Source organism: Gallus gallus, chromosome 13 (genome assembly GCF_016699485.2).
Source record: "Gallus gallus isolate bGalGal1 chromosome 13, bGalGal1.mat.broiler.GRCg7b, whole genome shotgun sequence".
Taxonomy (NCBI): Eukaryota; Metazoa; Chordata; class Aves; order Galliformes; family Phasianidae; genus Gallus; species Gallus gallus.
This window is the reverse complement of record NC_052544.1, coordinates 12,976,278-13,002,991: the sequence shown is the minus strand read 5'-3', so window position 1 is coordinate 13,002,991 and position 26,714 is coordinate 12,976,278. Positions and strand designations below refer to the sequence as shown.

Below are 26,714 nucleotides of genomic sequence, written 5' to 3'. Positions count from 1 at the left end.
CATGTCTCAGCCCGAAGGTGAAGGACGGGAACACAGCACGCAGAATGGGGGCACTTAAGACACTTCAGTTGTAACAGCCGGGTGCCAACAGACCACCTGCATGCACAGAAATCCCAAGCAATGGCCCACGGTGGGTCAATGCCTGACACCAACACTAAGCCATGGCATCACCAGGCAGCTGCAGCCACTGGGACATGTGAAGGCCGGGCACCGGGCAGAGCATTACTGCTCCAGCAGCAGAGGCTGGCGCTAGCTGCTCGTGTGAAGTGCTCTTACAACAAATACATTGCAAACAAGTGCTCCAGCAATACAAACCGGCTGATAAAAAGGCATTACAGCAGTGGCAGACAGCAGCACTGCTCTGCTAGCAGAGCCAGATATAATAAAGCAGAGCGCAATCTCGAGGCTCTCAAATCCTCAGGAGCACCTTAACTAAAAGCATAACATACTCGGGTCTCTTCCCCACTAAACACAGGGTTTTTAGAGCACGTGAAGCATCTCGGCAGAACTCAAACAGAATGCCCACTGCATGGCTGTCTGTGCAAAACAATTCAGAACAGCTTTGCAGGAAGGCCACAGCCGCGGCATTTGCTTTCAGTGCCTTCTGTTGACACACGGAAGGAGAACCTCCCAGCAACCCAGGGCAAAGTGTGGATGACTGCAGCACGTCGAACCCACACAGTTCAGGTCTGCAGCCCCGTGATCCCCGCTGTGCTTTCCCACTCACACTGTTCACCACGTTACACTTCAGCAGCAAGGAAGGAAATGCTCCTCAGAGCGCACAGAGCTCTGCGCTCAGCTCTGCTCTCACTGCTTCTGCTGAGAATGTTCTCAGCCTCCCTCAGTGCCTTTAATCACACCTACGTGATGGAAGAGACCGGAAGAAGCTATAGGGGGAAAATTAAAAAGTAATTAATGCCAGAAGTTTGTTTTTTGGCTAATAAAGCAGCTGCTGAAGGAATCAAATGGTTTGACACCCTGCCCGAGGACAGGCAGCAGGGCTGACCCTGCCCCCAAACAGCCCTTAGGATAACCGTGACGTGCCCAGAGCTTCCAGGACAGCCTGCTGGGTTCACACAGCAACGTGTGGTTAAGTGAGGAACATCAGGGAGCAGAGAAAACGAAAGGCTGAGCGCATCTGGGGGCTGAAACCACTGCGAAGGGCAGGATTTAAGATACAAAGCAAGATCCTCCAGCAGTCAACTTGCTCCGAGCTTTGTTTCTCCAGCCTTCCCCACAAGCATGCTATGGTAACGTGCTCTAATTAACACTCCGTAAAGCAAACAGAACAGGGCTTCAATGAAACCTGCAAGCGTGTGTGCAGCACGGCCGCCTCGAGTGCAGCAGGAGCAGGCAGGAGGCTGCGAGATGCTCAAAGAGCATCAACATACCGTCCTGACCTTGATTTGTTAAACCCTCACGGGGTTTCAGTAACACAGCAGGGCTCTTCAGGAAAACACGGCAAAACAAAACCAAGCAAAAACCCTCTTAATATTCACCGCTCGCAGACTGGTTTTAATTGATTGCATTGCCTCACGGAATGCATTATTCAGAGGCTGCTGCTCAGAGAGAGGCTGAGAGCGCCGAGATCCATCCGGGGCCATTTCTGGAGGACAGCGCTCCGGGCACGGCGTCACGGAGGGTTCTCCGAATAAGATGTGATTAAAGCGCACCGCTGTGACTGAAGCGCCCGCTGCTCTCATTGCGGAGCGGAATCGAGACGCCGCCCTCACCCCCGTTTGAGTTCACGCATCGCAAAGGCCGACGTTTGTCAGAAAGCAACCGACGGGCATCAGCCGCACTCCGCACCGGCACAACTCGCGTGGAAGCGCCGCCCGGCGCTCAGCAGCACGGAGCGGGCCGCGCGTAGGGGCGGACACGCCAACAACGGCCCCACGGCCGCAGGCAACGGCTCGGACGGACAGCTCGGAAGGCAACCCCGACACACACACACACACACACCGCACAGCCGCAGCCCCGTCCCGGCGCACGGCTCTGCCGCTCCCCCTCGGGCACGTTCCGCCCCCGCCGCTCCCGCCCCCCCCCCGGGCACCCACGCGGCGCGGCGCGGGGGCCGTTACCTCCGTTGATGGGCACCGGGGTCACCAGCAGGCCCTTCACCTCCACCTTGGGCGAATCCTGCCCGTAGCGGCCGCGGTCGATCCGGAGCAGCGTGGGGCCGCCCCGCTCGGGGCTCAGCACCGTCACGTTGATGAGGGCCGTGTAATACGACAGCTGGCTGCCGTTGTCGTCGGCGCCGGCCGCCCACAGCCAGCAGTGCCCCAGCAGCAGCAGCAGCGCGGAGCCGCCGCCGCTCCGCCGCCGCCGAGCCCAGCGAGGGCCCATCTTCACCTCCCGGCGGGCGCGCGTTATCCCATCTGACAGCCCAGGAAAGGAGAGAGACCGCGAGCGGGCGGCGAGGGGAGGAGGAGAGCCCGGGCTCATGCCATGGGAGGAGCCAGGGAAGCGGCGGCACGGCACGGCCCGGCCCGGGGGGATCTGCGGGAGCTCGGGGCGCTCCGGCGGCCGCTCAGGGCCCCGCGCTCATGCCGCTCGCAGCCCGCAGCCCGCGCCGGCCGGGGGGAGGAGGAAGAGGCGGCGGCCCCTTCGCTGCGCACGGCTCCGAGACGCCGCCGCCCCCTCAGCACACGGGCGCCGCCACACCGCGCGCCCCGCTGCCCGCCCCTGCCGAGGGCTGCCGCTCCATGCCCGCCTCGCTTCTGAAGCAGCCGCACCGCGCTCCGCTCCCGGCGCCTCGACTGCAGCCCAGCGCGGCCCGCACTGCGCAGGCGCGCTACGCCCCACCCGGCGCCACGAGGGCGAGAGGCGGGGCTGAGAGAAGCCACGCCCCCGTAAGGTGGGATAATCGGCGGGGGCGTGGCCTAGGCGGATGACGTCACTCCGGGCGCGGCAGGGCGCGGGTGGGCGACCGCCGCGTGGGGTCCATTCCGGTTCGGGGCTGACCCGAAGGAGCTCCGGAGCGGTGCTGGTCTGCTCGATGGTGCCACGGGGAGTGCTGGCAGCCAGCGCTAGGGACAGACAGCGCACCCCACAGCTCCTCGGCACAGATGCCAGGTCAACAGCGTCTGCCATCCACACGCAACGTGGTTTAAAAGCACGTGTGAATGGTGCGGCGTGTGGGGCTGGGTTTGGGCTGGCCACGGTGCTAAAGGGCCAGCCCAGCAGCACGGCTCCTGCGTCACCATGTGGCCGCCGCTGCCTCATTTAGAGTTACTTCTTTTCAGCGAGCTAAAATGGGAAACCTTACCAACACCGAGATGTTAATACATAGAAATCCTCTGAGATGCTGCGAAGCAGGATGCGACGTGCGGCGCTTCAGCATCGCTCTTACAAACGGCTTGAGCTTCTCTGTGACTAGGAAAGCAGCAGAAGAACACAAACAGCCTTTGTGCGTTTTGAAAGGCCAATTATCTGCAAATTATTTATGGCAAAAAGATGCAGGCTGCGGGGCTGGGCTGGGATACGTGCTGCGTTTCTGAACAAATAGCCCTGCTGCTGTTCTTGTGAGATACGGACCCCCCGCTGCTCCCATAAGCGCTCAGCACCTCGCTGTGCTGTGCCCTTCGGAGCTGTTGTGGCACCTCCCTTTGCGATGCACTCAGCGTGTAAGATAACGCCCTAAAAGCTCACCGTGTTTCCCTCACCTGGCTGCGAGCAGCAGGGCTGAGCCTGCACAAGGAGAGCCCCGGGTCAGTGCCAAGGAAGGCAGGACGGCTCGCCGGGCTGAGCTGTGGGCTGTGCTACAGACCTGTGGTGCTGCGAAGTCCTCCGAGATCCACTTAAGAAAAGCTCTGTAGAAATGTCAGTGCAATCCGGGGAGTGTTTCTGAAGCAGCAGCTGAATGTTCTGCTGCTGCTTATTTTTATTTCTAATTTTGCCGTTGTTGGTAAATGTTGGGCAATGAGCCGCAGTCACAACAGCCCCGCAACGCTGCAGCAAAGCTTTCCCCCCGGCTACAGGAGCAACCTGGCACAGGGGGCAGCAGCTGGCGTGGGGACACCTCCTGCAGCCACCTCCCTTTCCCCCGGCATCCCCCTGTCAGCCCATGAATACTGGCATGCAGTGCCCAGAGGAGCTGTGCAGGGATCCAAGGGCTGAAGGGATCCGAAGCCAGGTTTAGCACGAAGCTCTGAGCAACCTGGTCTGATGTTCTGTGTTTCCATGATCCTTGCCCCCTGCACAGAGGTAATAAGAGCACTAGGAGCCTCAGATTCCTTGCTTTTACTGCTTCAACATCCTCAGAAGGACCTCCAAGCACTGAGGAACAAGGCCTTTGCTGGCCAGGTTCCCAGCACGTTACCTAACGACATGTGTGATGATAGACTCAAACAGCAAAGTGGGCAGAACGGCCATGCAGCCCCAGCCTCCCCAGTTCCCTTGTCCAACCATGCTCCATCCTGGTGCCTGCTGATGGCTGCCGCAGGGACACAACGTCCCTGTTCTCATGCTGAGGTTCAGCATGCAGCAGCCACACGGCCATCTGCATGGCATCCAGTGCTCCTCCCCTAGGACTGGGTGCAGAGCACTTCCCTCAGACCCAGTCCCCATGCGCCCCATAGCTTTGCTCCCATGGCTGCTCCAGGAGCCTTCAGCCATGCCACGATCTTCCTACCCCACAAGAGGGCAAGGTGCAGTGCCCCGGGGTGCTCAGCAGGGCTGGGAGAAACGGCAGCAGGGCCAAGGACCCGGTCCTGTCAGCAGCTTAACCAAGGCGTGTCCAGCTTCATCATGAGGAAAGGCTGAGTTTCAGCCTGGATGGAAATGCTACAAAGCCCAGCTGTTTCCTCAAGGATGTGGCGCATGCAAAGGGATGCAAAAGCGAAAATACTAATGCCCAAACGAAGTGAACTGCACGGAGCTGGCTGGCTGCAGCCAGGCCCAGCAGCACCCGCGGGCAGCGGCCTCCACAAAGCAGAGCGCGGCGCCAGTTACGACTTTATTCATGTTCACATTTAGATATTACAACAAAACTCTTAATGACAAAGGATAACGAGTACGATAGGAGGAGAGGAAAGAAAGCAGTGTTCTAACTGGTTTGATATATAACCGTCAGCTTCCAGACACAGGACTCAACGGGGGGCTATGAGAACTCACATCCGCTCACCGGTAGGAGCAACTCAACACATGCAACACCCAAACACTCACCCACAACACACACACAAACCACACTGCTGTACTCACACACAACCCATGCTGTAAGCTACTTGCTCGGAGGGCAGCCCACAGAAACACCCAACGCTGCTGCAGCAACAACAGGTACCAGGCTAAAATACTGCGATACACACGAAGTGGTACTCGATACACAGGTTTCTCTCCGGGGACATATGTGTCAGTAGGGAATGAGATGCTTTGTTTTCATGAAGGAGGAACGCCCTCTCAATACCAACGCTTTGTAGTGCAGACCCAGGATGGTCATTTTGGAAGAGGATCGATAGCTTCAGCTGGCAGTTCCAGTCAAAGGCCCAAACAAAACCAAACCGTGCACTGAGCACTGAGCAGGCACAGACATCAAACCTGGGTTTTAGAAGGTGAGATATTTTCTCCTTGCTGTCTGTCCTTCCACAGCACCACTGCCTCATCCCAAACCAGAACCAACCCGCCTCTTTTTGTGCTCACGCCAATCCGAAGGCCGTCAAAAGATGCCAGAAATAATGCGAGAGTGTGGGGAAGGGTGTCAGGTTTGTACGCTCCCATTTCAGTCTTGTTTTAGGAGATCAAAAGTACAACTGTTCAACAGCTCTTCAGTATCTGACACTGCGGTTGTTCTTCACTGGAGCATCTGAAGAGCCGGCACGTGCTGTGCTAAGCTGCGTTGTTCGTGCAAGGCTGTTGACACTGATACAATAGGATCTGATTCTTCCCCCCACACACCTCAAGAAGGCGTAAAACACAGACAGCGAGCTCCTGTGGGGCTGAATGATTTGAATGTTTAGAATCAGATGTCACCTCAGCGCTTCCCCCGGCACGAAGCAGGGGATCTTTAACAATGGCTCTAATGAAGTAATGCTTCTCCACAGTGATGCTCACGAGCAATATGCATGGAACCCAAACCCCACAGCAGCTGTCCCAGCGGGCTGGGAGTGCTGACAGATCGGGAGTGCTGAGCACTGGGGTGCACGGATGCCTCCGTCTCATCTCTGCTGCAGAACCCTGCCAGTGCATTTCTGCAGCTACTTTGGAATTCTGCTTTCCAGTTGTTAATTCACAGGCATTTCTTGCGCCTCCTGTCAGCTGGGGCAGCGTTTCCAGGCAGAGAGCTGTTTATGAAGTGCTGGAAACGAGAGAATGGGGGTTCTGTGGCTGCACGTCACCAAGAGAGCAGCCTGAACTTGGCTCTGCAGTCTGTCACCTTCCACCCGTGTGAATCCCCAGCTCAGGGCACAGCCCTCCTTGTGCCAAGGGAACCACCGATGGAAGAAGCAGGGCAAGACCAGGGCAGAAGGATTTGGCCTGGCCCGCACCCTGCTGGCTGTCCTGCTTCCCTGGCCTGCCTCTCCCGCATCTCCTGCCAGAAGCATTCTTACTGAGTCATAACAATTACTTAAAGATGCTTAAATTCCTGGCAACTTTGGGGGACATCAGTAGGAGTCGGGGAATCAATTGTCACACGCAGTTTCAAATTCCACATCCTGAGCCAGCTTGGCTCCAGCTGGTCCACTTCTGTGCCTCTAATAGCCATGGAAATCACAGCCACGTCCTCCTGCTGACATGGGATGGGAGGGGAACACTGGGTGCTCTGCAGACTGAGGGAATCTGAGTGACAGCCATGCTTTTCCCACGAGCTAAATCAATCTCCCCCGTTACACTTGTGCACACAACTGTAATGAAGATTTGGGAAAGTCACCCGTTAACGACTCACGTCAGGAAACATGTAATACCTTCCGTAAGAGAAACACAGCTCTGGAAAACGGTACATCTGATAGAAAACAATTTTCAAAGTCCAAACTCTTGCCTCTATTGCAGAGGTGTGGCCTGCATGCAGAAACTCCCCAGTGCTGAGATGCCCCTGTGCAAGGAGCTCTGCCAGCCACCGGCGTGTGGGAGAAGATGACAAGCTGTTCAGACAGCCTCTGCACCCAGACTCCTCTGGTGGTGATGTAACGGCTCTGTGGCTGAGCTCTTGGATTATGAACAGGATGGAAAGAAGTAGGTGGAAAGCAGCGAGGCAGCAGCGCAGAAATCTGTTGAGAGGGGCTGTGGAGGTTCCCCAGAGCCTGAATTCGTGTGGTATCTTTCAGAAACAAAGGGCCCCAGTGATGAGATGGCTCCTCAGCAAATAAATGTTTTCAGTCCCCCAGAGACAGCAGCGTTGCGCTGGCAGCTCTGCAACAGAAGCTGGAGAAGAGCCTATGGGGCAGAGAGCGCCTCCTGTGAGCCAGGGCAACAGGAAAGGCCATGGTGCAGAGTGGTCCATCCAGGAGAATTAGGGCTTGTGCTCCAGCCAGGTGCTGCCCTGTGTGTGCTCAGCGACACCAGCACACCAGGGGATGCAGCCCAGGGCACCTCATTGCTGGAGCTTTGTTCCTTCCGTTGTTTCCAAAGCCCTCACAGCAGCTTGAAAATAAACACTTCGCTCCCTGACACTTATATCCTTTTCCTCTCAGCAAACAGCACATTTTCACTCTATGTTTAGAAGCCAGCTGAAATTAACACAGCTTTGCTTTAATTTCTCATTCGAACAACAGATGATCTCAGTGCTGCTCTGGGAGAAGCGGAAGGTGAGAGCAGCAGACCTGCGAGCACAAAGCTCCCAGCACAAAGAATATGAGGCCCTGCTTCACACGGGGCCTGCAAAAAGAGTTGCTGTTCATCTCACTGGGAAGGCTGCAGCCATCAGCAGACGCTCTGATGGCTGTGCTGAAATGGCTAAAAAATCCCCGTGGTAAGGCAGAGTGGCAGGACCCCCTCCAGCAGAGATGAGAGGGGTGTGGGTGTTGCTTGCAGAGGAGATGGAGAGGCTGGGTGTACGCTGGCACCTACCCAGAATGAAGCGTGCACGAACCTTTACAGAGATCCCTTGGGGTCTCTCCGTACACCTCTTCAGAATGTCCTGCTCTTGCTGCTAATACCACCAGGGATTTCTTGCCTTTGATTCTGCTCTGCGATTCAGCAGCTGACATCATGAGGAGAGAAGGAGGAAGCGATCCAAGGAAAAACATTCAGTCTGCTCACCAGGAAGAAACTTGAGACTAAGACAGATCTATTTATATCTGACCTGAAATGGGCTTTCTGAATGGGAAGCTGATCTGAGCGGAGGCTGGATGCTAGGCAGAAGGTGCTGTAGTGTTGAACACAGGCACACAATTGCCAGCAGAATCAATCTGAGCCACAGAAATAAAAGAAACCCAAGGAATCAGCAAGGCACTCTTCTCCAGTCCCAGCACAGAGAAGTGGCAGCTGGAGGTGCTGCGTGGGCCATCGTGCTGTGGTTCCGAGGACATTGGTGTTCCCCCCACCTGTTTGGGGTGGGTTCGCTGCCGGGGTTGGGCGTAGGTTGAAGGGGAAGCTCTGAGCGACCCTGATGATGTGCCAGAGAGTGAGAGAGGGGACGCCTCGGCAGGCTGCCTCCAGGGCCTGGTGCCATTAGTACTGCTCGGAGAAGAAGGAAGTGTGGAGAGCGGTGGGACTGGCCCCCTCCCCAGGTGGGGTGCAGCTGCCGTCCTCAGAGTGTTCTGACAGCTCCCCGTATTCACTGTTGTAAAAAGTCTGGCCTCCGACCTGGGATCCGTACGACGGCCGACATCTGCCCCGCAGGTCTGACTGTTCCGCCGACAGCTCCGCAGTCCGGTTGGGCCCTTTACTGCTGTGAGGGAGAGACACGGAAGGTCAGTCTGAGCCCTCCTGGAAACCTCCATCCCGCTTAGAGAAAACCCGGCTTCAGGAAACATCATCGGCTAATGCACGGAGCAGTGGCGGGGTCAGGAATGGACCTGCACCTCTGGTTCAAAGCACAGTAAACGATCTTGCTCTAAACCTAAGCACAGCCCTTATGCATTGTGAAAGCTCTCTACATAACCCAGCCACAGAGTTATATCACCTCCTCTAGATAGCTCTGGAATGCCCAGGAAAGGGTTGGGACCCCAGCGAGCAGGTAGAGATGAGAGACATCACCTCTATTTCTCCTAGACCTGGCAGGAGTAACAGGATAAACCAACAGCCAGGATGGGGGAAAAAGAAACCATGCAGGAAGTCCTAAGGCCTGGACCTTGCCTGCCGTGTCACATCAGGGCCCTGCAGCACATGAATCGGGGCTGAAGGAAACCTGGCCGGGCTGGGGAGAACCCCACGGAGGTGGCAGCCACAAGGCTTCAGTCTGCCCCTGTGCCACTGAGATACACTTCACCAGAAAACGTCAATAAACAATGAAAGCCCTTTTAATGCCATCATTCCACTACACCTTGTTATCTTGGTGGACACATTTTCAGGCCTTACGTAACGTGTTTGTCCGTTGAATGGGCATAGTTTATATTTTTAAAACCTAAGCAGGCTGCAGGTCTGTTCTTTATGCGTTTTGCCTCTCATTAATGTGTGTGCAGGGATTTCTCTGGCTCAGAGCCCACAGCCCTGCTGCTGCTGAGAGCCCTGAGAGGCAAACCCTACAGGGAGGAAAGAGCTTCCTCCTTGTCTTGCTGTGTTTGGCAGCAGAGCGATCTGAGTGGCTGGACTTAAGGAGTACCTGAATCCACCTTCTTTTCTGTGTCGGTTTTCTATCCTCTCAAATTCCTCAGATGCCAGAACCATCCCACTGTCTGTCTGATTGTCCTGCAAGGAAGCAACAGGAGTTATCAGTAACATCCCCGTCGACCGATCAGACAGGGAAGGGAGGAGGAATCATTCAGGAGATGAGATCGTGTCTACCTGTGATAAGAAAAAATAGGAGTATGGGCATTTTACTTCCAGCAAGAAGCTGGACATGCATGAAGCATGCTGGTGACATTCTTAGGTGCCTGTTTAAAAGCAGCACATTCAAAGGTAGGATTTGCGTGTGCAGCTCAGCGTTCCTTTTGGGAAACACGGAGTGCTCCCTGTCTGGAAGATGCACTACAATGAAATGTGTGAGAGGTGAGATTTTCCCCTGAGACAACTGGTAGTGACTTAAGTTCTGCCACCACAGGGGATGTAAGAACCAGAGCAGTCCACACAGGTCAGGAGGGCTCCTGCTGCATGCTGTGGTGTGACAGCACAGAGGAGCTCCAGGACATGCACTCTGGATTTATCCAGTCATAGCTGGATTTCAGTATGCTTAACCAGGCTACGTTTACAGATTTGAGAAGGGTGAAAAGCAGACTCTTCCCTGAGATCCCTTACAGACCTGGCTCGCAGGTCTAAACCTCCCTATTTCACAGCCAGACAAGCTGTGCTGTAGAGAAACTTATACGTGCCAGGTGGGGAAATGAATGTACGTAGGACTGGACGGACTGAACAGGAATGGTACAGACAGGCTGACATTAGAAGTGACCTTCCTCCCACGACCTTAACAGCAAAGGTGTCAGGAAACAGCCGAACATTTCTTTGCCCCCTGCTCAACCCCACTCAGATGCCACTCACCGGGTGTGCCTTGTACATTGTGTGTGTCATGGGAAACTCTTCGAATGTCTTTATCCTGGATGAACACCTGATCTGATTTCCTCCCGTCAAACAACCAGGGAACGAGACGCAGTTGTAATATCTACTGACAGAAGCACACGGTATTGAGTAAAACCAACAGAGCCAATGTCCTGAACAAACAGGAGCTGAACTCAGCTTCCTGTCCCTGCAACCACAGCGTGCAGGGAGGCAGGTGACCCAAGCGGTGGCTGCGGGGAGGAGGGTGGTGTCAGCTTAGGCCTCGTGTCCCCTTACTCCTGCAGTGGGGAGCACCCAGACTGGCTGATGGCCATGATGACTTTGGTGGGATGCGTTTCTCTGACAGTGTAGCTGGAAGCAGGAGGAGGAATATCATATGCTCAGACATCAGGGGCTGCTGTGCACCAGTACAGGAAAGTAATTTTGCTTTTGTAAGCAAGATGCTATGGCCTAAGTGCTTGGATCACACCTTATCAACTGGGATTTTTCCAACTTCTTGCTACTGGGTTCTCCCCATATCCCTCAGGCTCCCGTAGAGCTCAGGCCACTGGCTGCTGCTGGGTTCCTTCAGCCCTTTTCAGAGGGGATTCACCTTGCTGCTAGGCTGTGGCAACGTATCCTCATGTCAAAGTCCTCTTCATCTGAATTTTGCTGGGCAGAGGAAGGCACCTGGGAGAAACCATCATCTTCTGAGCTGTGAGAGTCATTCAGTGGGATGTAATCCTTCCCTTCCTGGTAGGAAGAACAGTGAGTGGCTTTACAAGAAGGGGAGGCCTTTTCTGCAAAAAAGAGCTTTACAAACAGAAGCTGACAGAGCTGGGCAGGAACATTCCTATTATGTCTCGTTTTGCTCGGGCAAAATACTTGTCTAAAGATTTCTGTGCCCTCTGAGTTATGGGGCTGCAAGTGCTGCAGTTGCACGGAGGTGTGTGTGAGCACGAAAACAACTCAGTCCAACAGTACCTATAGTTCTCCAGCCAACACAGACAGAGCACTGTGCTCTGTGGGAACAAACAACTGGTTTAATTTTGTCTCTGCTGGGACACAGTGCTGAAGGGTTAACATCAGAGGGACAGGATGGGGCAGTACTCATTTTTAAGCATTTAGTAATCTTCTGAAATGGAACATCCAGGAAAAAACTAAAAGCAGAGCTGCACACTCATCACAGCTAACGGTGCTGGTGAGCTGCCGCACGGTGGTGATTAGTAAGAGTTTCTGAGAATTATGTGTGTCTGATTTCTGTAATGGAACAGTTATTTGCTTCGTATGACCCTGACATTTAGATCTGACGATAGAGTTTCAGAAGCCCTGGTGAAGTCCTGGTTTTCATTATGCAGCCATGTGGGAGGCAGGAGTGCCAGGGCCTTGAGTCAGCTGAAACATTTCAAATCATCATCTGGAGATTAGGATGGAAATACCAGAATGATGACTGAGAGGACAGTTGCTCTGCAAGGACTGGAAATATATTAGGATGCAGCAAGAAGGCTACTGCAGAATCGTTATCTCCAGCATCCCTGAATGACAGACCTGGAGACACTGTGTTAACCCCTGGCCTTCACAAAGGCTTTGCACTGGCTAGGGAGTCAGAGGAGGATGCAGTGTGGGAGCTAGCTGTCCAGAACTGAGCAGGGACACAGAGAGGTTTTCACCTGTTGGACGTTTTCCTGAAGAAGGTTCCCCAGTATCTCCACCAGGTCCGAGAAAGTTGGCCTCTCCTTGGGATCACCATGCCAGCAGCTCAGCATTATACGGTAACTGCCAAGAAGAGATGATGGCTTTAAGTCACAGAAATCCCCTTCTACCTCACTCTGCAGCTTCAACTCATGTGGTTTCTGCTGGAACAGAGTGTACCTCCACTGCGAAGAAAAGGTTGGTACCCAGCACTCTGGACATGGGCCCTGTGGACCTACTAGAAGGAGGTTCATTGTGTACTGAATACAACTGCAAGCTCAGAGAGAGCCAATTTAGACACCTCAGATACCCTCGAGAGTGGGAAAGCATACAACCCATTTACAAAGACATCCCAATGTGGTTATGCAAGGAATTTGGTGTTCCTAGATAGCTCTGTCCTGCATTTGAACCCATCTGGATTACCCTCCAGGCATCCACCAGGAGAGGAGAGGTTGTCTCTTCCTGATGTTGGATGAAATCCATGAGGTTTCTCACTCACATTTCTGCAGTAGCATACTCTGGAGCTCTCATCCTGGTACCGTCTTTGAGCCTCTGGCAGAACTCCTCGTTGATCTGGACTCCAGGGTATGGAGATGCCCCTAAAAGAGGTTTGAAGAAGGGTGAGGAGGTGGGATTATGAAGAGTGCCATCAGAAAACAATCCCTGTCCTGAGACAAGGTCTTCCTCCTAAAACGCATGGGATGTGTGGTCACTTCTGATGCACAGCCCACATCGATGCTGTCCAAGACAGGTCCTTCTGCCTCAGTAAGGAGGAAGGTGCCTCCCATCACCCTGTTCCTTGGTGGATATGGCCTCTGTATTTCTTTTGCCCACACTGACGTCTTTCCCATCACTCCTCAGACATGCTGCAGAGACAAGGGCCTCATGCACAGATTCATCCACTGAGCTGCTAGGTGGGACAAAAGCCCCCTCCTGCCTCAGCAGCACGTGCCCCTCATTAGCACTCACCCAGTGAGAAGATTTCCCAGAGGAGGACTCCAAAGGACCAGACGTCGCTCTGGGTAGTGTAGACCTTGTCAAAGATGCTCTCTGGAGCCATCCACTTCAGTGGGAGACGGGCCTGCAGGAGGGAGAGGTAAGGCGAACCTATTCATTCAAGAACCAAAGACAATAGCCCTGATCCTCCCTCCATGGAGGAGTGGAGGTTTGGTGAGGCCAGAAGGAGAAATGAAGACACTGGAAGAGTATAAGGATAGAGGAGTGCTGATGGGCTGAGCAGCAGAAGGAAGGGGACAACTCTGGTGGTGGTGGAGGACTGCACCTCCATCATCAGGCCAATGGCCCCTGGTCCCAGCCACACATATGATTCCACTCCTGCCTTTCTCTATTTTCCTTAGTTTAGTCCATCCCCAAGATGGTACTCACACTGCCTTTCCTGACATAGTCAGGGTCCTTGTAGATGTCTCGGGCCAAGCCAAAGTCACAGATCTTTACCACGTTGTTCTCTGACAGCAGGATGTTGCGAGCTGCTAGATCTCTGTGGATGCACTGAAGGCACATGAAGAGGAAGAGGCAAAATCAGAGGGACAGGAACTGCCATCATAAAGTGCAGAGCATTCCCTTCCCCTATTCTTCCCTTGCTAACCTGAGCTGTAATGGAGAAACTGGGGAGGTGAGGAGGAACTAAAAATAAGGATTTTTAAAGGGGATAAATAAGGAGATGACAGAATGCAATACAGCCAACTTCCCACCTTTGTATGTCTGTAACCCAACTATGTGCAGGGTTTTGTAGTAATAAATCACAAAATGAGCTCACAAATTGATACGTGGAGCTGGAAACAGCCAGTCAAAGAGGCTGGTTATCCATGGGAGCCTGTACACATACACACACAAATGCTCTGTGGCTCTGTGATTACAACAACAGACCACACCAGGCCATCTCCAGTCAGGCACGCACAAAAGAATAGAGGATAGGAAAGCGTGCGCTCACCTTTCGGGATGCCAGAAACTCCATGCCACGTGCTACCTGGAAGCTGTAGCAGATCAGGTCTTCCATTGTCAAGGGACTTTGCCACAAGTCATCCACTGTCCGGGAGTACAAAAATATGGTTAGACATTGAGTTGTCTTGTGTCCTCCTTGCCTCTCTTTAGAACTGCAGATACAAACAGCCCCTGGGTGAGATACAGCTAGATAGTCCTGTGGGGCTAGAAGGGACTCTGAAGGTCAGATCATCATTCCTGTGCTAGGGAGGACCCACTGAGAAATCCCTTCAGTTCATCTGTCTTTAAGCTAAAAAAAAAAAAAATCTAAATAAACTTAATCATTCCTTTAGGGTTTCTAAAGTCCATTACAAGGGATGAATACAATGGCCCTGCTGAGGGAATGGCCACACAACAGTGGGAAGATGAGCACTGTGGATGGGTCCCTGCTGCCCGCTGCTGTGCTCTAGCCCATTTCCCAACTTCAGCAAGTCTGGCATTTTCTTGGCGAGCCAGGTGAGGTATTACCTTCCTGGATTGGCTGTGCTGTCTGGCTCTTGTGCATCAGAAAGCGGTTGAAGATAGCACTGTCACTAGTCCCAGACCGACTCCTTCTGTCCGCTCTCACTGCCTCCACAATGGACTGGACCTGAATACGCAGCCTGGGTGACTTCTCCTGGGACGAAGACCAAAACAAAAACCTCAGCAGGCAACACACACTGCAGCCCCCGCACCCATGAGCTGCACAGTCTTGTCCTGCTCTTAGACTGTAATTCTGGCCTGGAAGCATCTCTCCTCCTCTGCAGAAAGAAATTCATTCCCTGATGTCGCACGTGAACCAGCATCACTGTGCAAACCTGACACACTGCTAGACACTGCTTTGCCTCATTGTTCGATCATGTTTCTGAATACATGTCTTCCCTCCCAAGCCATGGGGCACTTCCTAGGGATAAGGGAGGTTACTTACCCTGTAAGGACTGAATCCTTCTCGCTTGGTCCGCAGGTAATTGGAGAGGTTGCCATACTTGCAGAACTCAACGATAACCATGAGTGGACCTAATGAAATGAAACCAAAGGCCAGGGGAAGAGATAAGGATTTGGAAGAGTCAGAATTTGCCCTGATTCACATTATATCAGCATGCTGAGCTGGTGGCACCAGGGCTGGGCACACACATCCCCACATGTCCCCACAGTCACACACGGCCAGAAGAAATGGCACAGGATGAGCAGTGATGCCTGGGAGCAGGCTCAGCCTGTTGCCCTGTGATATTTACCATTGGGTTTGGTACAGGCACCCAGCAGATTCACCACGTTGAGGTGGTTTCCAATGTGAATGAGGATTTTCAGCTCTGACATCAGTGCCTTGTGCTCACTTGCAGTAGCTCCCTCTGGAAACAAACAAACCAAGTCATGGTGATGCCTCCTCACAGCTTTTTCTCTCCCCCCTGCCACCCTCTCTTAGCACAGTGATAATGTGAGTCTTGCTGGAGACTGCAGTCCCAAAGCCTTGGTACATTTTGTTACTGCTTATTTCCAAATTAAATGGCAGAGCCTTGTCTGTAATGCAGGAGCAGGGATTCAAAGCAAGAACACAACCTGCATCCAACACATTTTTCCTTCTGATAGCTGTGCAGGGAAAAAGATCACTTGAGGCTTACATAGAGATGCACACGTTTGAATCTCTGCCCTTTTAGCCTCCAAGCATGGATAACGAGCTGTAAAACCGTTTGAAAGAAAATTAGAAACAAAAAAGGCATTTGACTCTTTTGATTGTGACTGAAGGCAGGACTGCCTCAGCTCAAACCCAGAAGGCCTTTTTATAATTTCTTTCCAATAGCAAGCACAGGGTTGTGCTCCTGCCAGCTCTCTACTGCATTTTCTCTCTGAGGTGCCTAATTCACACCAATTCTTGCTCCTCTGTTTTACCCTCAAGGTGCACTCTCTGGTTTTATGTGCATTTTTCATACCTTCCCATATACATTTTACTTCACCTGGGAGTTTGCAAATTTAGCCTGACAAAGAGAGAAGCATCTTCCTGAGCTGCAGCTGAAGGGCCAGGAAAGAGTCATGCCTCAAAGGGCTGTAAAACAACCTTGTATGGCCAGGCTTCCCTCTGCTACTGCTCTGCAGGTCACCTGTACACCTGCAGTGTAAGTGCTGCTGAGCCACACCATGATTCAGTTTCTACATACAGGCCACTGCTGACCATGAACTGCCTTGATGTTTTCTTGGTTATGGAATTACAGGATACTAATATTCTGTTCAATGCCTGTTCAAAAGCAGGGCTATGTTTAAAATCTCACTCTGGGCTGAGCAGAGCTGCAGCATGCTTCCCTACCCAGCTGAACCTTGCCCATAAACATAAAACACACAAACATTTGGAAGAAGGCTATTAGGAGCAACACTTCCTCTAGTGGATTACCAGAGAGGGTCTCTGGATTCTTGTTCATCCACTGAGACAGATCTCACTCTTTGCCTTTGCAGACAGCTAAATCCCCTTGAAAGCTGAGTTCCCCATGTCCCTGCTCTATCACTTGCCTCCCAGTGCAGCCCAGTGAGGCTAAAGCATCCCTGAGGGAAAGCCACGAGGATCATCTGTGTTGAGGCCGAGAAGCCACAGATTAAAAGACTGGCACGAGCCCCTCTCCCCTTGCTTAGTGGTGGCTCAGGCAGAAGCACCCAGGAGTGCTCGTGGGAGATAAGGCATTTGCTAAGGCTCTGGAAAATATTTTATGCAAAAGGACAATTGTTTACAAGGTAGGCTTTCCTTGGCATCCTTTGCATCCACATGAACTGCGTATTCTACTAGGCTGTCCACATACCTTTCAGCATTTTGACTGCTACGGTCTCACAGCTGTTACTTTTATTGATCCCAAACGCTGAAGCTTCCACCACCTTCCCAAAGGCACCATGACCCAGGACTTTACCTATGAGCAAAGAGAAAGGCACTGTAAAGGAATGCAGGTGCAGCATGGAGAATGGGGCAAAAAAAAAAAAAACCACCAAAAAACCTTACAGGAAACCATGGGAAGAAGAAAGAAAAAGAGCCATAGAGGAAAAGGAAGGAGTGCAGTATGTGCCCTTCCCAGGTGGCTGCTTGCTTTGGTGGTGAGAATAAGAGAAAGGATGAAGGGAGGAACTGAGGCAGAGCTGGCATGGACAAAGTGGAGGAAGGAAATGGCCCTACTGTGGTGAGGGGGCTGTTTGTTGCCCTCAAACAGAACAAGTGGGAAAGGTAAATAAGACACCTTGCAGCAGAACAGACAGGGCTAATGTCACTGCTCTGTGCCTCAGGGGCAGCCTGCAGCCCTTATAACCTTCCCAGACAGAGGGAAGAGATTGCAGGTGGGTGTCACAGCATGAGGGCATCCTGGTCCTGAACTCAGGGCATCTCATCTGAATTGGGCTGTTTTGCCCTGATTGTGTAAGAAATCTGGAGGGTGAATTCCAAGGGCTGGAGGGATGCCCTGCGTGCAGCACGTGGTGGCAGGGATGGGGCTCAGCTCACCCAGGCGCAGGCGGTCTCGCGGGAATTCCCACTTGCTGGAATCATAGGGCAGGTACTCGCACTGCTCCTCCAAGGGCACCTCGCCAGGGTCCATGATGATGGAGAGGTAGCCAGTCTTGATGTCTGCATGGGCAGGCTGCAGGAATCACCCAACACAGCGGGTGAGATGCCTCCTTTGCCTGCCTCAGCATGCTTTCCCCTGGCAAACGCTGTTCCACATCCCCGTCTTTACTACAGCCCTTACGTGCCCCATCCTTGGTTGACAGTCAGAGTGCTTGGAGCACTACTCAGTGACCTGCTTTCAGCAGATGCTGTCACACAGCCCCACATCACGGCAATAGGGCTGCCCCAAGCCCCTCTGAGCCCCCTCCTCTGTCCCAGAACAGAGACAATCACATACCCTTTTGATGTTACAGAAGATAAGGATAAGGAGGATCCAGAAGAAAACAGCGATGACCCCAGTCCCAATCAGGATGACAATCTCCACGTTGGTCTTGTCATCAGAGCCTGTGGGATGGGAGGGAAATTGCAGTTTGAGAAAAGGCTTGGCTGTTTCTTGGGACCTGCTTCATGATGTGGGGAGACCAAGATGCTGTGGGTTGACATTCTCCAAACAAAATGTGCTCTGGACTACAGATGCTTTCAGGCCTTTCCCTGCCACCCTGCAGCCTGGCATCACAGGGAAGAGGCATGCAACTTCAGACACGCTCCTACTTGGATGCTTTCACCCCTAAGGTATGTTGTGTCTGCTGGTACCTTCTACAGAGACGCTAGCCGAGGAGTTCACACAGCCCTTAGCGTTGCAGACGCTGCAGAGGTAGAGACCAGCATCCTCCTCCCTCACTCTCTGAATGCTCAGCCTCTGGTTGAAGTCTGCCAGATCGATTCCTGTAAGGCAAGGAAGGTTACGGTGGTCACTCATAAGGAAAGGGGATTGAACTCATTCAGGCAAAAAATAAGGCTCCTATTTTTTGGCCAGTTCATTTTAGATGTCAGAATTAAACTGCACCAGCTCTCCTCTGTGGCTTATGGCTCCAGCACTACCCTGGAAGGGCCTTCCTCAGGCAGTGTATGGAAGGAACAAAACCCCACAGACAAGGCTGGACCGGGAACAGTGCCTGGGCAGTTGGTGTATCAAGCTCTGCCTCGCCTCCAGGACCTGCTCCTTTCCCTCTGCCATGTGCCTAGATCCTTCCCATATTCCTTCCATGGGATCTGGGTCAGTTCCAGCATTAGCAGAGATGCCCAGCACTGAGCTGAGTGCAGGAAGAAAAAGGATGCAGCTCCCCTTGCTGTCCACCTGAATGTACATGTGCACACAATGTTGATCCAGACCCTTGGGCACAGACTTATCCCGTGAGAGCACATCAGACCAGGGTAGGACATGATTAAAACCAGAATTCAGGCAATTCAGAGAATGGGCACCTTCGCCCAGGCACAGCAACTCCCAGCACCCAGCAGCATTCAGCTCTCTGTTCACCAGACATGGTGCCTTGCCTTTGTTCCATCCCCAGCCCATTGTACCTGACACTTCTTCCACCAGTTTCTCATCTTTATACCAGCTGATGTCAGGAACGTGGTTGCCATCCACCTTACAGCGCATCTCTATGGAATCGCTGACGTTCACCCAAATGTCTGTCAGGTTCTGCTTGAGGCGGGGGATCTCCAGGGCTGGAGGAGCAGCACAAAATGGATTGATCAAAAGAATATCTGCATTCGTGGGGGACTTTGGGTCTCTAACCCTTGCTGGAGGGTGTCTTGGGACCCAGGTGCCTTTGCCACCTTGAGTTTAGCTTGCATGGCTTCACCCAGGGATGGACTGGGAAGCTGACTGCAGCAAGAGTACCAGCAGCAAGTCACTCCCACCTGCCCTGCTGACCCTCACCCTGCACAGAGATGTATTTCTTGTGGCAGTGCTTCTCCCGGGTCTTCCTGTTCTGCACCTCACACACGTAGTCTCCCTCCTCGCCCAGGGAGATGTTGGGGATGGTGAGCAGCAAGGTGGCATCATTGGAGTCGGGCTGAAAGCGCAGCTCGCCCTGCATCTTGGTTGCGTAGTGGTGGACGTTCTTGCAGTCCAGCACCAGGGGGTTGCCCTCCTCATCGTGGAGCTTGGAGAGGTTCAGCCGATACCACTGCAGGTTCTCGTAGGTGTAGTTGTCCGCATTGCAGCTCAGCTGTAGGTCCTGACCCTCTATGGGCTCTTCTGAGGGCTGGGATTCGATCTCAAATCCATCTGGAATGGCTTTTGGGAAGGAAATGAACACGTAGATGAGTTTTCTTGGCTCAGCTGCTAGATACAATTAAATTGCCTTCTTCGGCTCAGCATTCTGAGAACCCACTGTCCTCAGCCAGGGTAAATGGAAACCACCCTAGAGCCTGTAACATGCAAGCTGCGAGCAACCGACAGCTGCAGCTGAGCCGGCGCTAAAGGTTGTGCTGAAGCCTCAGAGTCAAATTAAGATGGGTCACAAGTGAAACAAGTCCAGGAGGTCTGAATGTGGCTGTTCTCAGCTCACTCTGCTGGGCTCTGGCTTCTACAAACCTGGCTTTCTCCCACCACCAAAATCCAGCAGGGGCCATGCCAAGGGCTGGGGCCAGAAGGACCCTGCCTGGGAGCGGGGATGGCAGTGCCACTAGAGGATGCTCTTGGACCAGGCACGTCCCCAGCCCAGCATGCTGCCTGGGCCAGCAGGACCTTTCACAGACACACCAGCTTATCTCCAGGTCTGTCTGCACCATTTGCCGCCAGAACTCCAAGCTTTTGTCACTCAGCAGAAACATAGGGCAGCCCTGCTTTCCTGATGGCTCCCCGGTCACTGTTTAAGGCGCTATGTGTGAATGATGGCACCTGGCAGATGTAAGGGCTGCCTGTTTCAGGCAAAGAGCCCAGGTGACACCGGCAGAGGGGATGTCCCCAGTACTCACTTGTCACGTAGAAGTAGATCAGCCGCTCATCTCGACCCACTTTGTTAGAGGCAATACACTTGTACATGGCTGAGACGTTGGCCTCCTGGATGGCCAGCTTGCTGACTGTCTGGTGGGAGAAGAGAGCGGCAGAAGTTAGGAAGGGCGAGAGAGAAAAGCAGGTTTGGTGCTGCTCTCTGGCAGACGGCCCTGTGCAGTGAGATGACTGCTCCATGGGCTCAGATGACCTGCTAGCACTCCTTTTATCCATACGTGGAAATCAGACTCGTGAAACCATCCCGGCTTTCACTACTTCACCCTATTATCTTCTCCCTTTAAATTCCAAGTGAATATAGACACGATCCTAAAAGCTTTCTCATCTCTCCTTCCAGCAAGATTTGTCTAAGACTGGGCACGCAGCCTGGCTGCTGCCCTGGGAGCACGGCTTCAGGAGATGCTGCCTCCAAAGGAGCCAGGAAAGGCAGCTGGGGAGCAAGGCTGCCCTCCTCCCAGCTCACGCTGCACACACATGAGCTGCCAAGGGTGTTCCAAGCACTCGCCTTAGAGGAGATCTGCAGCTTGAAGCACATGTTTCTTCTCCTCCCTCCCAGTTAAATGGCAAGGTAATTACATGCAAAGATCCCTCTAATGAGGCAATGTTTAAAAATGCAAAGAAAAAAAAAATCGAACCCCTACAGGGAAACGACTTTGTCTTTACTATTCATCCCATACACTTTGGGATACATTTCAATTCTAAGTGGCAATACATTAGCTCGTGTTAATCAGAAGGAACAGTCATTCATTCAGTGCATATTCATTACAGCTGAAGTGACCTAATTACCAGCAGTTTTGAATGCTGCCTTTCCTGTTTCTTGGGGATATTCAATACAGCTGAAGTGACCCTACTGGTGGTGTTTCTGTGTGCTGCCTTCCTGCCTTCTTGGGGATTTTCCCTCCGATCTGCTCTGTCACACTTGTGCTGGGATTTCTGTTTGACATCATCCTGCACTGTACACACGGTGGCTCAATCTGGCCTCCACGGACAGAATAAAAACCAGAGGGAGACGATAAGAGAAGACAGCTGGAAAGGAGGAAAGGGAGAGAAAGCAGATCCCTGCCTCTCCTTTTGGCTGCTCGCGAAGGAGCAGCATCTGCCCCTGCCACCCCCTTGGCAGAGTGACGAACTGCTGGCGGTGCCGGGGAACGGGAAGTGCCTTTGGAGGTGTGTAGGAAAACAGGAAGTGACTTTCGGAAGCGGGGGCCCATTTGTTTGTTCTGCATCCCTCTGCAAACAGCCGGTGCCCAGCACCAGCAGGAACAGGAACCGCAGTGCAGCGCAGGGCGCAGACCTTGCAGCTACCAGAAAGAAACGGGCAAAGAGCACCGCCCAGCTGCCTGCAGGTCGTGCACTGCAACAAGAGAGAGATGCTCCTTGCAGCGCCATTGGTATCAGCTCTCCTGCATGATCAGCGCCAGGCCAGATTTGCTGGTTGATCCCAGATGGGATCCCTGTTTCCCTCTCCCTGCTTCAAGACAGGTTTGGGGCTATGGCCTCACCTTGTTCCGTCCCTCCACAAACTCCACCCAGGTGTCAATGCTCTCGATGGGGTTCACCGCGTCCTGCTGTGACACGTCTTTCCAGTCCTTGCACTCGGGCATGCGATCTCGCTGATGGCGCCTTGCTGCCCGGTGCCTACTATTGCTAAGCCAGCAAGAGGAGAGAGATGGAGAGAGGGTCAGTTGGGAAGAAAGCAACAAAACTGGCTCTGTGTCTGAGAACGGATGCTCCTGGCCTCAGACTGCAAAAATTCTTGGGACTCTGGGTTATGTAGTACTAATGTGCTTTAGAAGGGTGGTCTGCAATCACCAGTGAGGCAAATATAGAAGTATAGATGTGAAAACTGAAGCAGGAAACAGGTACTGGTGTCCCAGGCAGTGCCTTCACCCCCAGGCCTGTGTTTTCATTCACTGCTAAAGATGGAGAAAAGACGGAGTGAAAACTGTTTGTGCGTGGCATCCCCAAAGAACTTGGTTGCACCTCTTCGGGGCTAATGATGGCAACAGAGCAAAAGAGCCCAGATCCGCCAAAGACCTGAGATGTTGCAGCTTGCAGGATGCTGCCGAAATGCAGGTGGAGCAGGGAGAAGGGAGAGCCCAAAATCCAGGGTGGCAGAGGCAGGGGGAAGCTGAACACCTAGCTCAGGGGTAAGGACATGCGCTGGCAGTGCCGGCAGAGCGCTTGGCGGGGCGAGCACACTGGTGAGCTATGTAAACAACAGGAAGCCAGAAAGAAGCCTCCTGCATCCTCTGGAGCTCTGCTAGGCAGAAACACAGCGGCCTTGGGAGACAGTGACCATAATTCATGGGTCTCTCTGCTTCCTGACAGGGCCGTGGTGCACTCGCATGCAATGGAGATCACTTTGGTGTCCCAGGCTTGGCAACAGCCTACACAGGGCTGCAGGACCTGGCTTCCTCCAGGCACCCTGATGTCCTCCGCCCCGACTACTCTGCCTATGACTCCCCAGCATCCCTTTTCCCTCTTCCTGCAAGACCACGGCTAAAAAATGCCACTGCAGCCCTGCCTGCTGCTGCCCCCACTTCCCAGGGCACAGGCAGCAGGCACGCACCCTTCCTGCCCATCCATCCTGCCTGCACAAACACCCTCCTGGCAAACCGCCCCAGCAGCTGGCAGGCAGCTGGAGCTTTCCCTGCATTCAGCAGCTCTACCCCACATGCAGCAGCTCTGCTCCCCTCCCTACCAGCACTTTTGCTTCCATCATCACCCACCAGAAGACGCAGTACCAAAAAAGCACAGGGACCTCCGGGCAGGAGTGGGGTGAGTCCCAGCTGCTGTCTCAGAGTCTCACCAAGGGGCACTCAAAACTGAGATGGGATCTGGGATGCAGCCATGGTCATAAGGAGACTTCAGTCCCACACTGGTGGCCTAGCAGGATGTGGGCACTGGGAGAGATGGCACTTACAGGCTGCGTCGAGAGAACATCCGACAGGGCATCCACGGCCTCCACTGCCACTGGATCACCTCTGGTGCTGGGATACCATAGACTGTGCAGGTGAGGGCCTGGGGGCTCCTCCGGGAGTAGATGCTCGGGGAAGAAGTTTCCTTCTCATGGATGCGTGGAGGAACTGCAAGCATCAGAATGACACTGTGAGTGGCCCTGGGCTTAGCTGCTGCATCCCTAGGCCAGGCACAGCCCTCCCCAGGCTGTCTATAGAGACTGGGCACTACAGTGCTGCGGCTCCCAGGGCAGCTCCTGGGGAGCTCAGGCCCACAGGGCAAGGCAGGTTATACTTAGGCAGATTCAGGTGATGACATTTCTCCTTCCTCTGCTGGGTATGGCTGTCTGGATGCTGCAGCCCCCAGCACAAGGTCACAGAGTCTGCTGGAGACAAATCCCCAAGCAGCAGTGTCCTTCTACTGCTCCTTGCGCTGGCACCTGACTTCTCCATGACAACGACCAGTTTCTGTCAGGGGAAAGCCATGGGGCACCCAGAGAACTGCTCCAGCCCCAGGCTCCATGTGTGCTGCAGGCACACTGCTCACGAGTCTCCATCAGTTAGGATCACTCTCAGCGCATCCTCAACAGCAGTTGGGAAACAGTCCCTGAGCAGGAGTGTGTTCTGCTCAGAGCAGTGGAGCCAGGAACAAAGCTTCAGTGTCCTGAGTTCCACTTTCATGGCACACTGCCCACACCACAAACAACTATCCCTGCTGTAACCAGAGCACCCCTCAGCATTAGACTGAAGGAGGTGATGTAGGTACCAACCGCTTTAGGAAAGCACCAGGAACTCGGTCTCAGAGCAGCCCAAAGACTGAGGCTGTGGGCTCAGTGCTCTCCCCCTGGCCCCAGCCCCTCCCTTACCATTGACAATTAACTGGAGGCTGATGTGCTTCTCCAGCCCCACCAGCCTGTTCCTCAGAACCAGCGTGTACGTCCCAGCATGATGCTCTGCCACATCCTTGATCTGCATTGAAGATTGAGATTGCTTGGGAATTAGCTTCCCATCCTTGTACCTGCGAGGAGGCAGAGAGAAGATGCAGCCATGGGGAGGAAGTGTCTCACCAAAGCACGGTCCTCTCTGCAGGGACCCCTGGGCTTTCCCCAGACCTGAGTTACAGGCCTGCACACTGCTGTGAGGATGTGAGATTGGGGGTGTCATGGCTTTGCCCTGAACACGGTTTTTGTGCAAAGCTCCCAGCTAGCTCTGGTGGGAGTACAGCACGATGCAGTATACAACCTGACCCTAACCACAGACTTCCCCTCCTTCCCTCCCCTGCTGCTGAGCCATGGGGGAACACCCAGGGACATGGGCAGCCCTTCCATGGATGGGAGAAGGTGACATCTGGGACAATTTTGGCCACAGAGGGACCCAGCAAGGAGGCCAGACTGGTCTTCCTCCTTGGCCAGGGGAGGGAGGAGAAGAGAGGGTGGCTTGGGCCAAGAAAGGTGCGTTACCACTGGAAATCTGGTGGGGGGTAAGCCACGACTTTCACCGGCAGCTTCACAGCTTCATCTCCAGCAGTGGCTTCTATCACCGGCCCCTTCCGCCACTCCACGTTGATGAAGGGCTTTTCTGCAAGAGAAGAGGTGAGCGTGGAGGGGAGCGCAAGGAGTCAGGCTGCGGTTCCACGAGGGAGAAGAAGGTGTCTTACCATGCACGATGACATCGGTGCTCTCCTCCAGCATCTGGGCGCCGTTGGTGGCAGTGCACGTGTACCTGCCCAGGTCCTGCTGGCTGACATTGTGCAGGGTCAGGATGCTGGAGAGCTCTGTGTGCGTCTGCAGGGACCGGCGCTCAGATTCTATCACAGCTCGCTGCATCTGGTGGCACAGAACAGGGCATGAAAGGCATCAGAGGGATGGGGTTGTGCAGATGGGCTCCTCGTATCTGCATTTCTTGCTGCCTCCTTCCAGAAAGGCATCTCCACGACTGACAGTGAAGGCAAGGAGCCTTGCGTGATGACCGACCAAAGCTGGGCTAAGAGTTCAGCAGTGGTTTGCTTTGATCTGTGGTCCAGTCACTAGATAGGAGCCCTGTAGGTATGCAAACACCATAATGCCTTCGGGGAACTCCAATGTTTCATTGTTTGCCAAGAGCCAGACTCTACCACAGAGGGAAAAAACAGAGGGAAGGGATCCCCTTGCAGGCTCTTGGTAACTCAAGCTGTGAGGCTGGAACAGTTCCTTTCAAACTGAGGATGTCTGGTCTGTATTTGTACTGGTGGAAGTGAAGCCAGTGTTTGCCCAGAAGTTCCTCAGAGAAATAATGCCTAAGAAAAGAAGATGCTTTCTACCAGTAGAAGGAGTCTTCCCCCTGCCTGCTTCCTGCTGCAGGAGAGAAAAGTGGAGATGAGATGGTCAGAGCACAACATGGCTAGGATCCTGAAGCAGAGCCCTGCCAATGCTGCCAAGCAGAACAGTGAACGGGAAGGATGGGATGGCACAGAGGGCAGCAGTACCTGTTTGCCAGGGTATGTCCACTGGAAGCGGACACCAGAGTTGAACTCGGCCCACACTGTGCAGTTCAAGACCAGCTTCTCTCCCACTAGCAGCTCCATGGCTTTCTTAGGGTATAGCTGGATGTCGTACAGTTCAATCCCTGATGGAGACAAGGAAAAGACATTTCTGATCTATTAATTATTTGAAGCTGGGGTGTGGGTCTCAGAAAAGCAGAAAAACATGGAATCTGCACCTCCGACTGTGTGGTTACAGGAGGTTTGGGTATGAACTGCTGCTGCTAAGGGTATCTCAGCAGGGCACACAGCTGGAGGACAGGGCCATAACAACCGCATGAACTACACCAGAGCACTGCAAACTGTCCCCTTGCACTTCCCCAGACTTTCACCTGCTATGTGGATGATGAAGAAATTGGATTTGAAGACCTTCTTGTCGATGACAGTCTCACACTGGACGAACAAGGAGTCTCTGATCAGCTGCGTGGGTACCTGCATCCCCTTCTTGTTGTCCCAGAAGATGGCTTTCCTGTCAGGGTGGATGAGGGAATTTTGCTGGAAAAAAACAACATTTTCCCAAGTGAAATGAGAGGATGACGACATTCCCACCCTTCACGCTGGCTAACA

At 53.5% G+C, this 26,714-nt stretch overlaps 2 protein-coding genes across 8 annotated transcripts in view; both read right to left on the bottom strand.

The window, feature by feature from the left end:
- The window catches only part of RNF130 (ring finger protein 130), a 41,841-nt gene extending 39,056 nt beyond the window's left edge, over window positions 1–2,785 (bottom strand). For all 4 annotated transcript variants that reach the window (XM_015293933.4, XM_414601.8, XM_046900458.1 and 1 more), the window contains exon 1: window positions 2,082–2,785. In XM_015293933.4, coding sequence (XP_015149419.2) covers window positions 2,082–2,445 — 364 coding nt within the window. In that variant the 5' untranslated portion in view covers window positions 2,446–2,785. The remainder of the gene's footprint in view (window positions 1–2,081) is intronic.
- Window positions 2,786–4,944: 2,159 nt separating this feature from the next.
- FLT4 (fms related tyrosine kinase 4) overlaps window positions 4,945–26,714 on the bottom strand; it is a 46,306-nt gene continuing 24,536 nt past the window's right edge. Inside the window, exons 5-30 of one of the 4 annotated variants that reach the window (NM_001293093.2) lie at window positions 26,480–26,642; window positions 26,094–26,233; window positions 25,287–25,455; window positions 25,090–25,207; window positions 24,496–24,647; window positions 23,596–23,758; window positions 22,172–22,310; window positions 20,636–20,744; window positions 19,593–19,952; window positions 19,232–19,378; window positions 18,464–18,595; window positions 18,108–18,214; window positions 17,708–17,843; window positions 17,022–17,126; window positions 15,474–15,587; window positions 15,167–15,255; window positions 14,728–14,875; window positions 14,210–14,304; window positions 13,645–13,767; window positions 13,228–13,339; window positions 12,758–12,857; window positions 12,237–12,342; window positions 11,180–11,319; window positions 10,570–10,690; window positions 9,698–9,783; window positions 4,945–8,824 (exon numbers count right to left, since the gene is read on the bottom strand). In NM_001293093.2, coding sequence (NP_001280022.2) covers window positions 8,605–8,824; window positions 9,698–9,783; window positions 10,570–10,690; window positions 11,180–11,319; window positions 12,237–12,342; window positions 12,758–12,857; window positions 13,228–13,339; window positions 13,645–13,767; window positions 14,210–14,304; window positions 14,728–14,875; window positions 15,167–15,255; window positions 15,474–15,587; window positions 17,022–17,126; window positions 17,708–17,843; window positions 18,108–18,214; window positions 18,464–18,595; window positions 19,232–19,378; window positions 19,593–19,952; window positions 20,636–20,744; window positions 22,172–22,310; window positions 23,596–23,758; window positions 24,496–24,647; window positions 25,090–25,207; window positions 25,287–25,455; window positions 26,094–26,233; window positions 26,480–26,642 — 3,594 coding nt within the window. In that variant the 3' untranslated portion in view covers window positions 4,945–8,604. Of the gene's footprint in view, window positions 8,825–9,697; window positions 9,784–10,569; window positions 10,691–11,179; window positions 11,320–12,236; window positions 12,343–12,757; window positions 12,858–13,227; window positions 13,340–13,644; window positions 13,768–14,209; window positions 14,305–14,727; window positions 14,876–15,166; window positions 15,256–15,473; window positions 15,588–17,021; window positions 17,127–17,707; window positions 17,844–18,107; window positions 18,215–18,463; window positions 18,596–19,231; window positions 19,379–19,592; window positions 19,953–20,635; window positions 20,745–22,171; window positions 22,317–23,595; window positions 23,759–24,495; window positions 24,648–25,089; window positions 25,208–25,286; window positions 25,456–26,093; window positions 26,234–26,479; window positions 26,643–26,714 lie in introns of all 4 variants that reach the window. The other 3 variants (XM_015293742.4, XM_040646854.2, XM_015293744.4) reach the window with 3 other exon arrangements.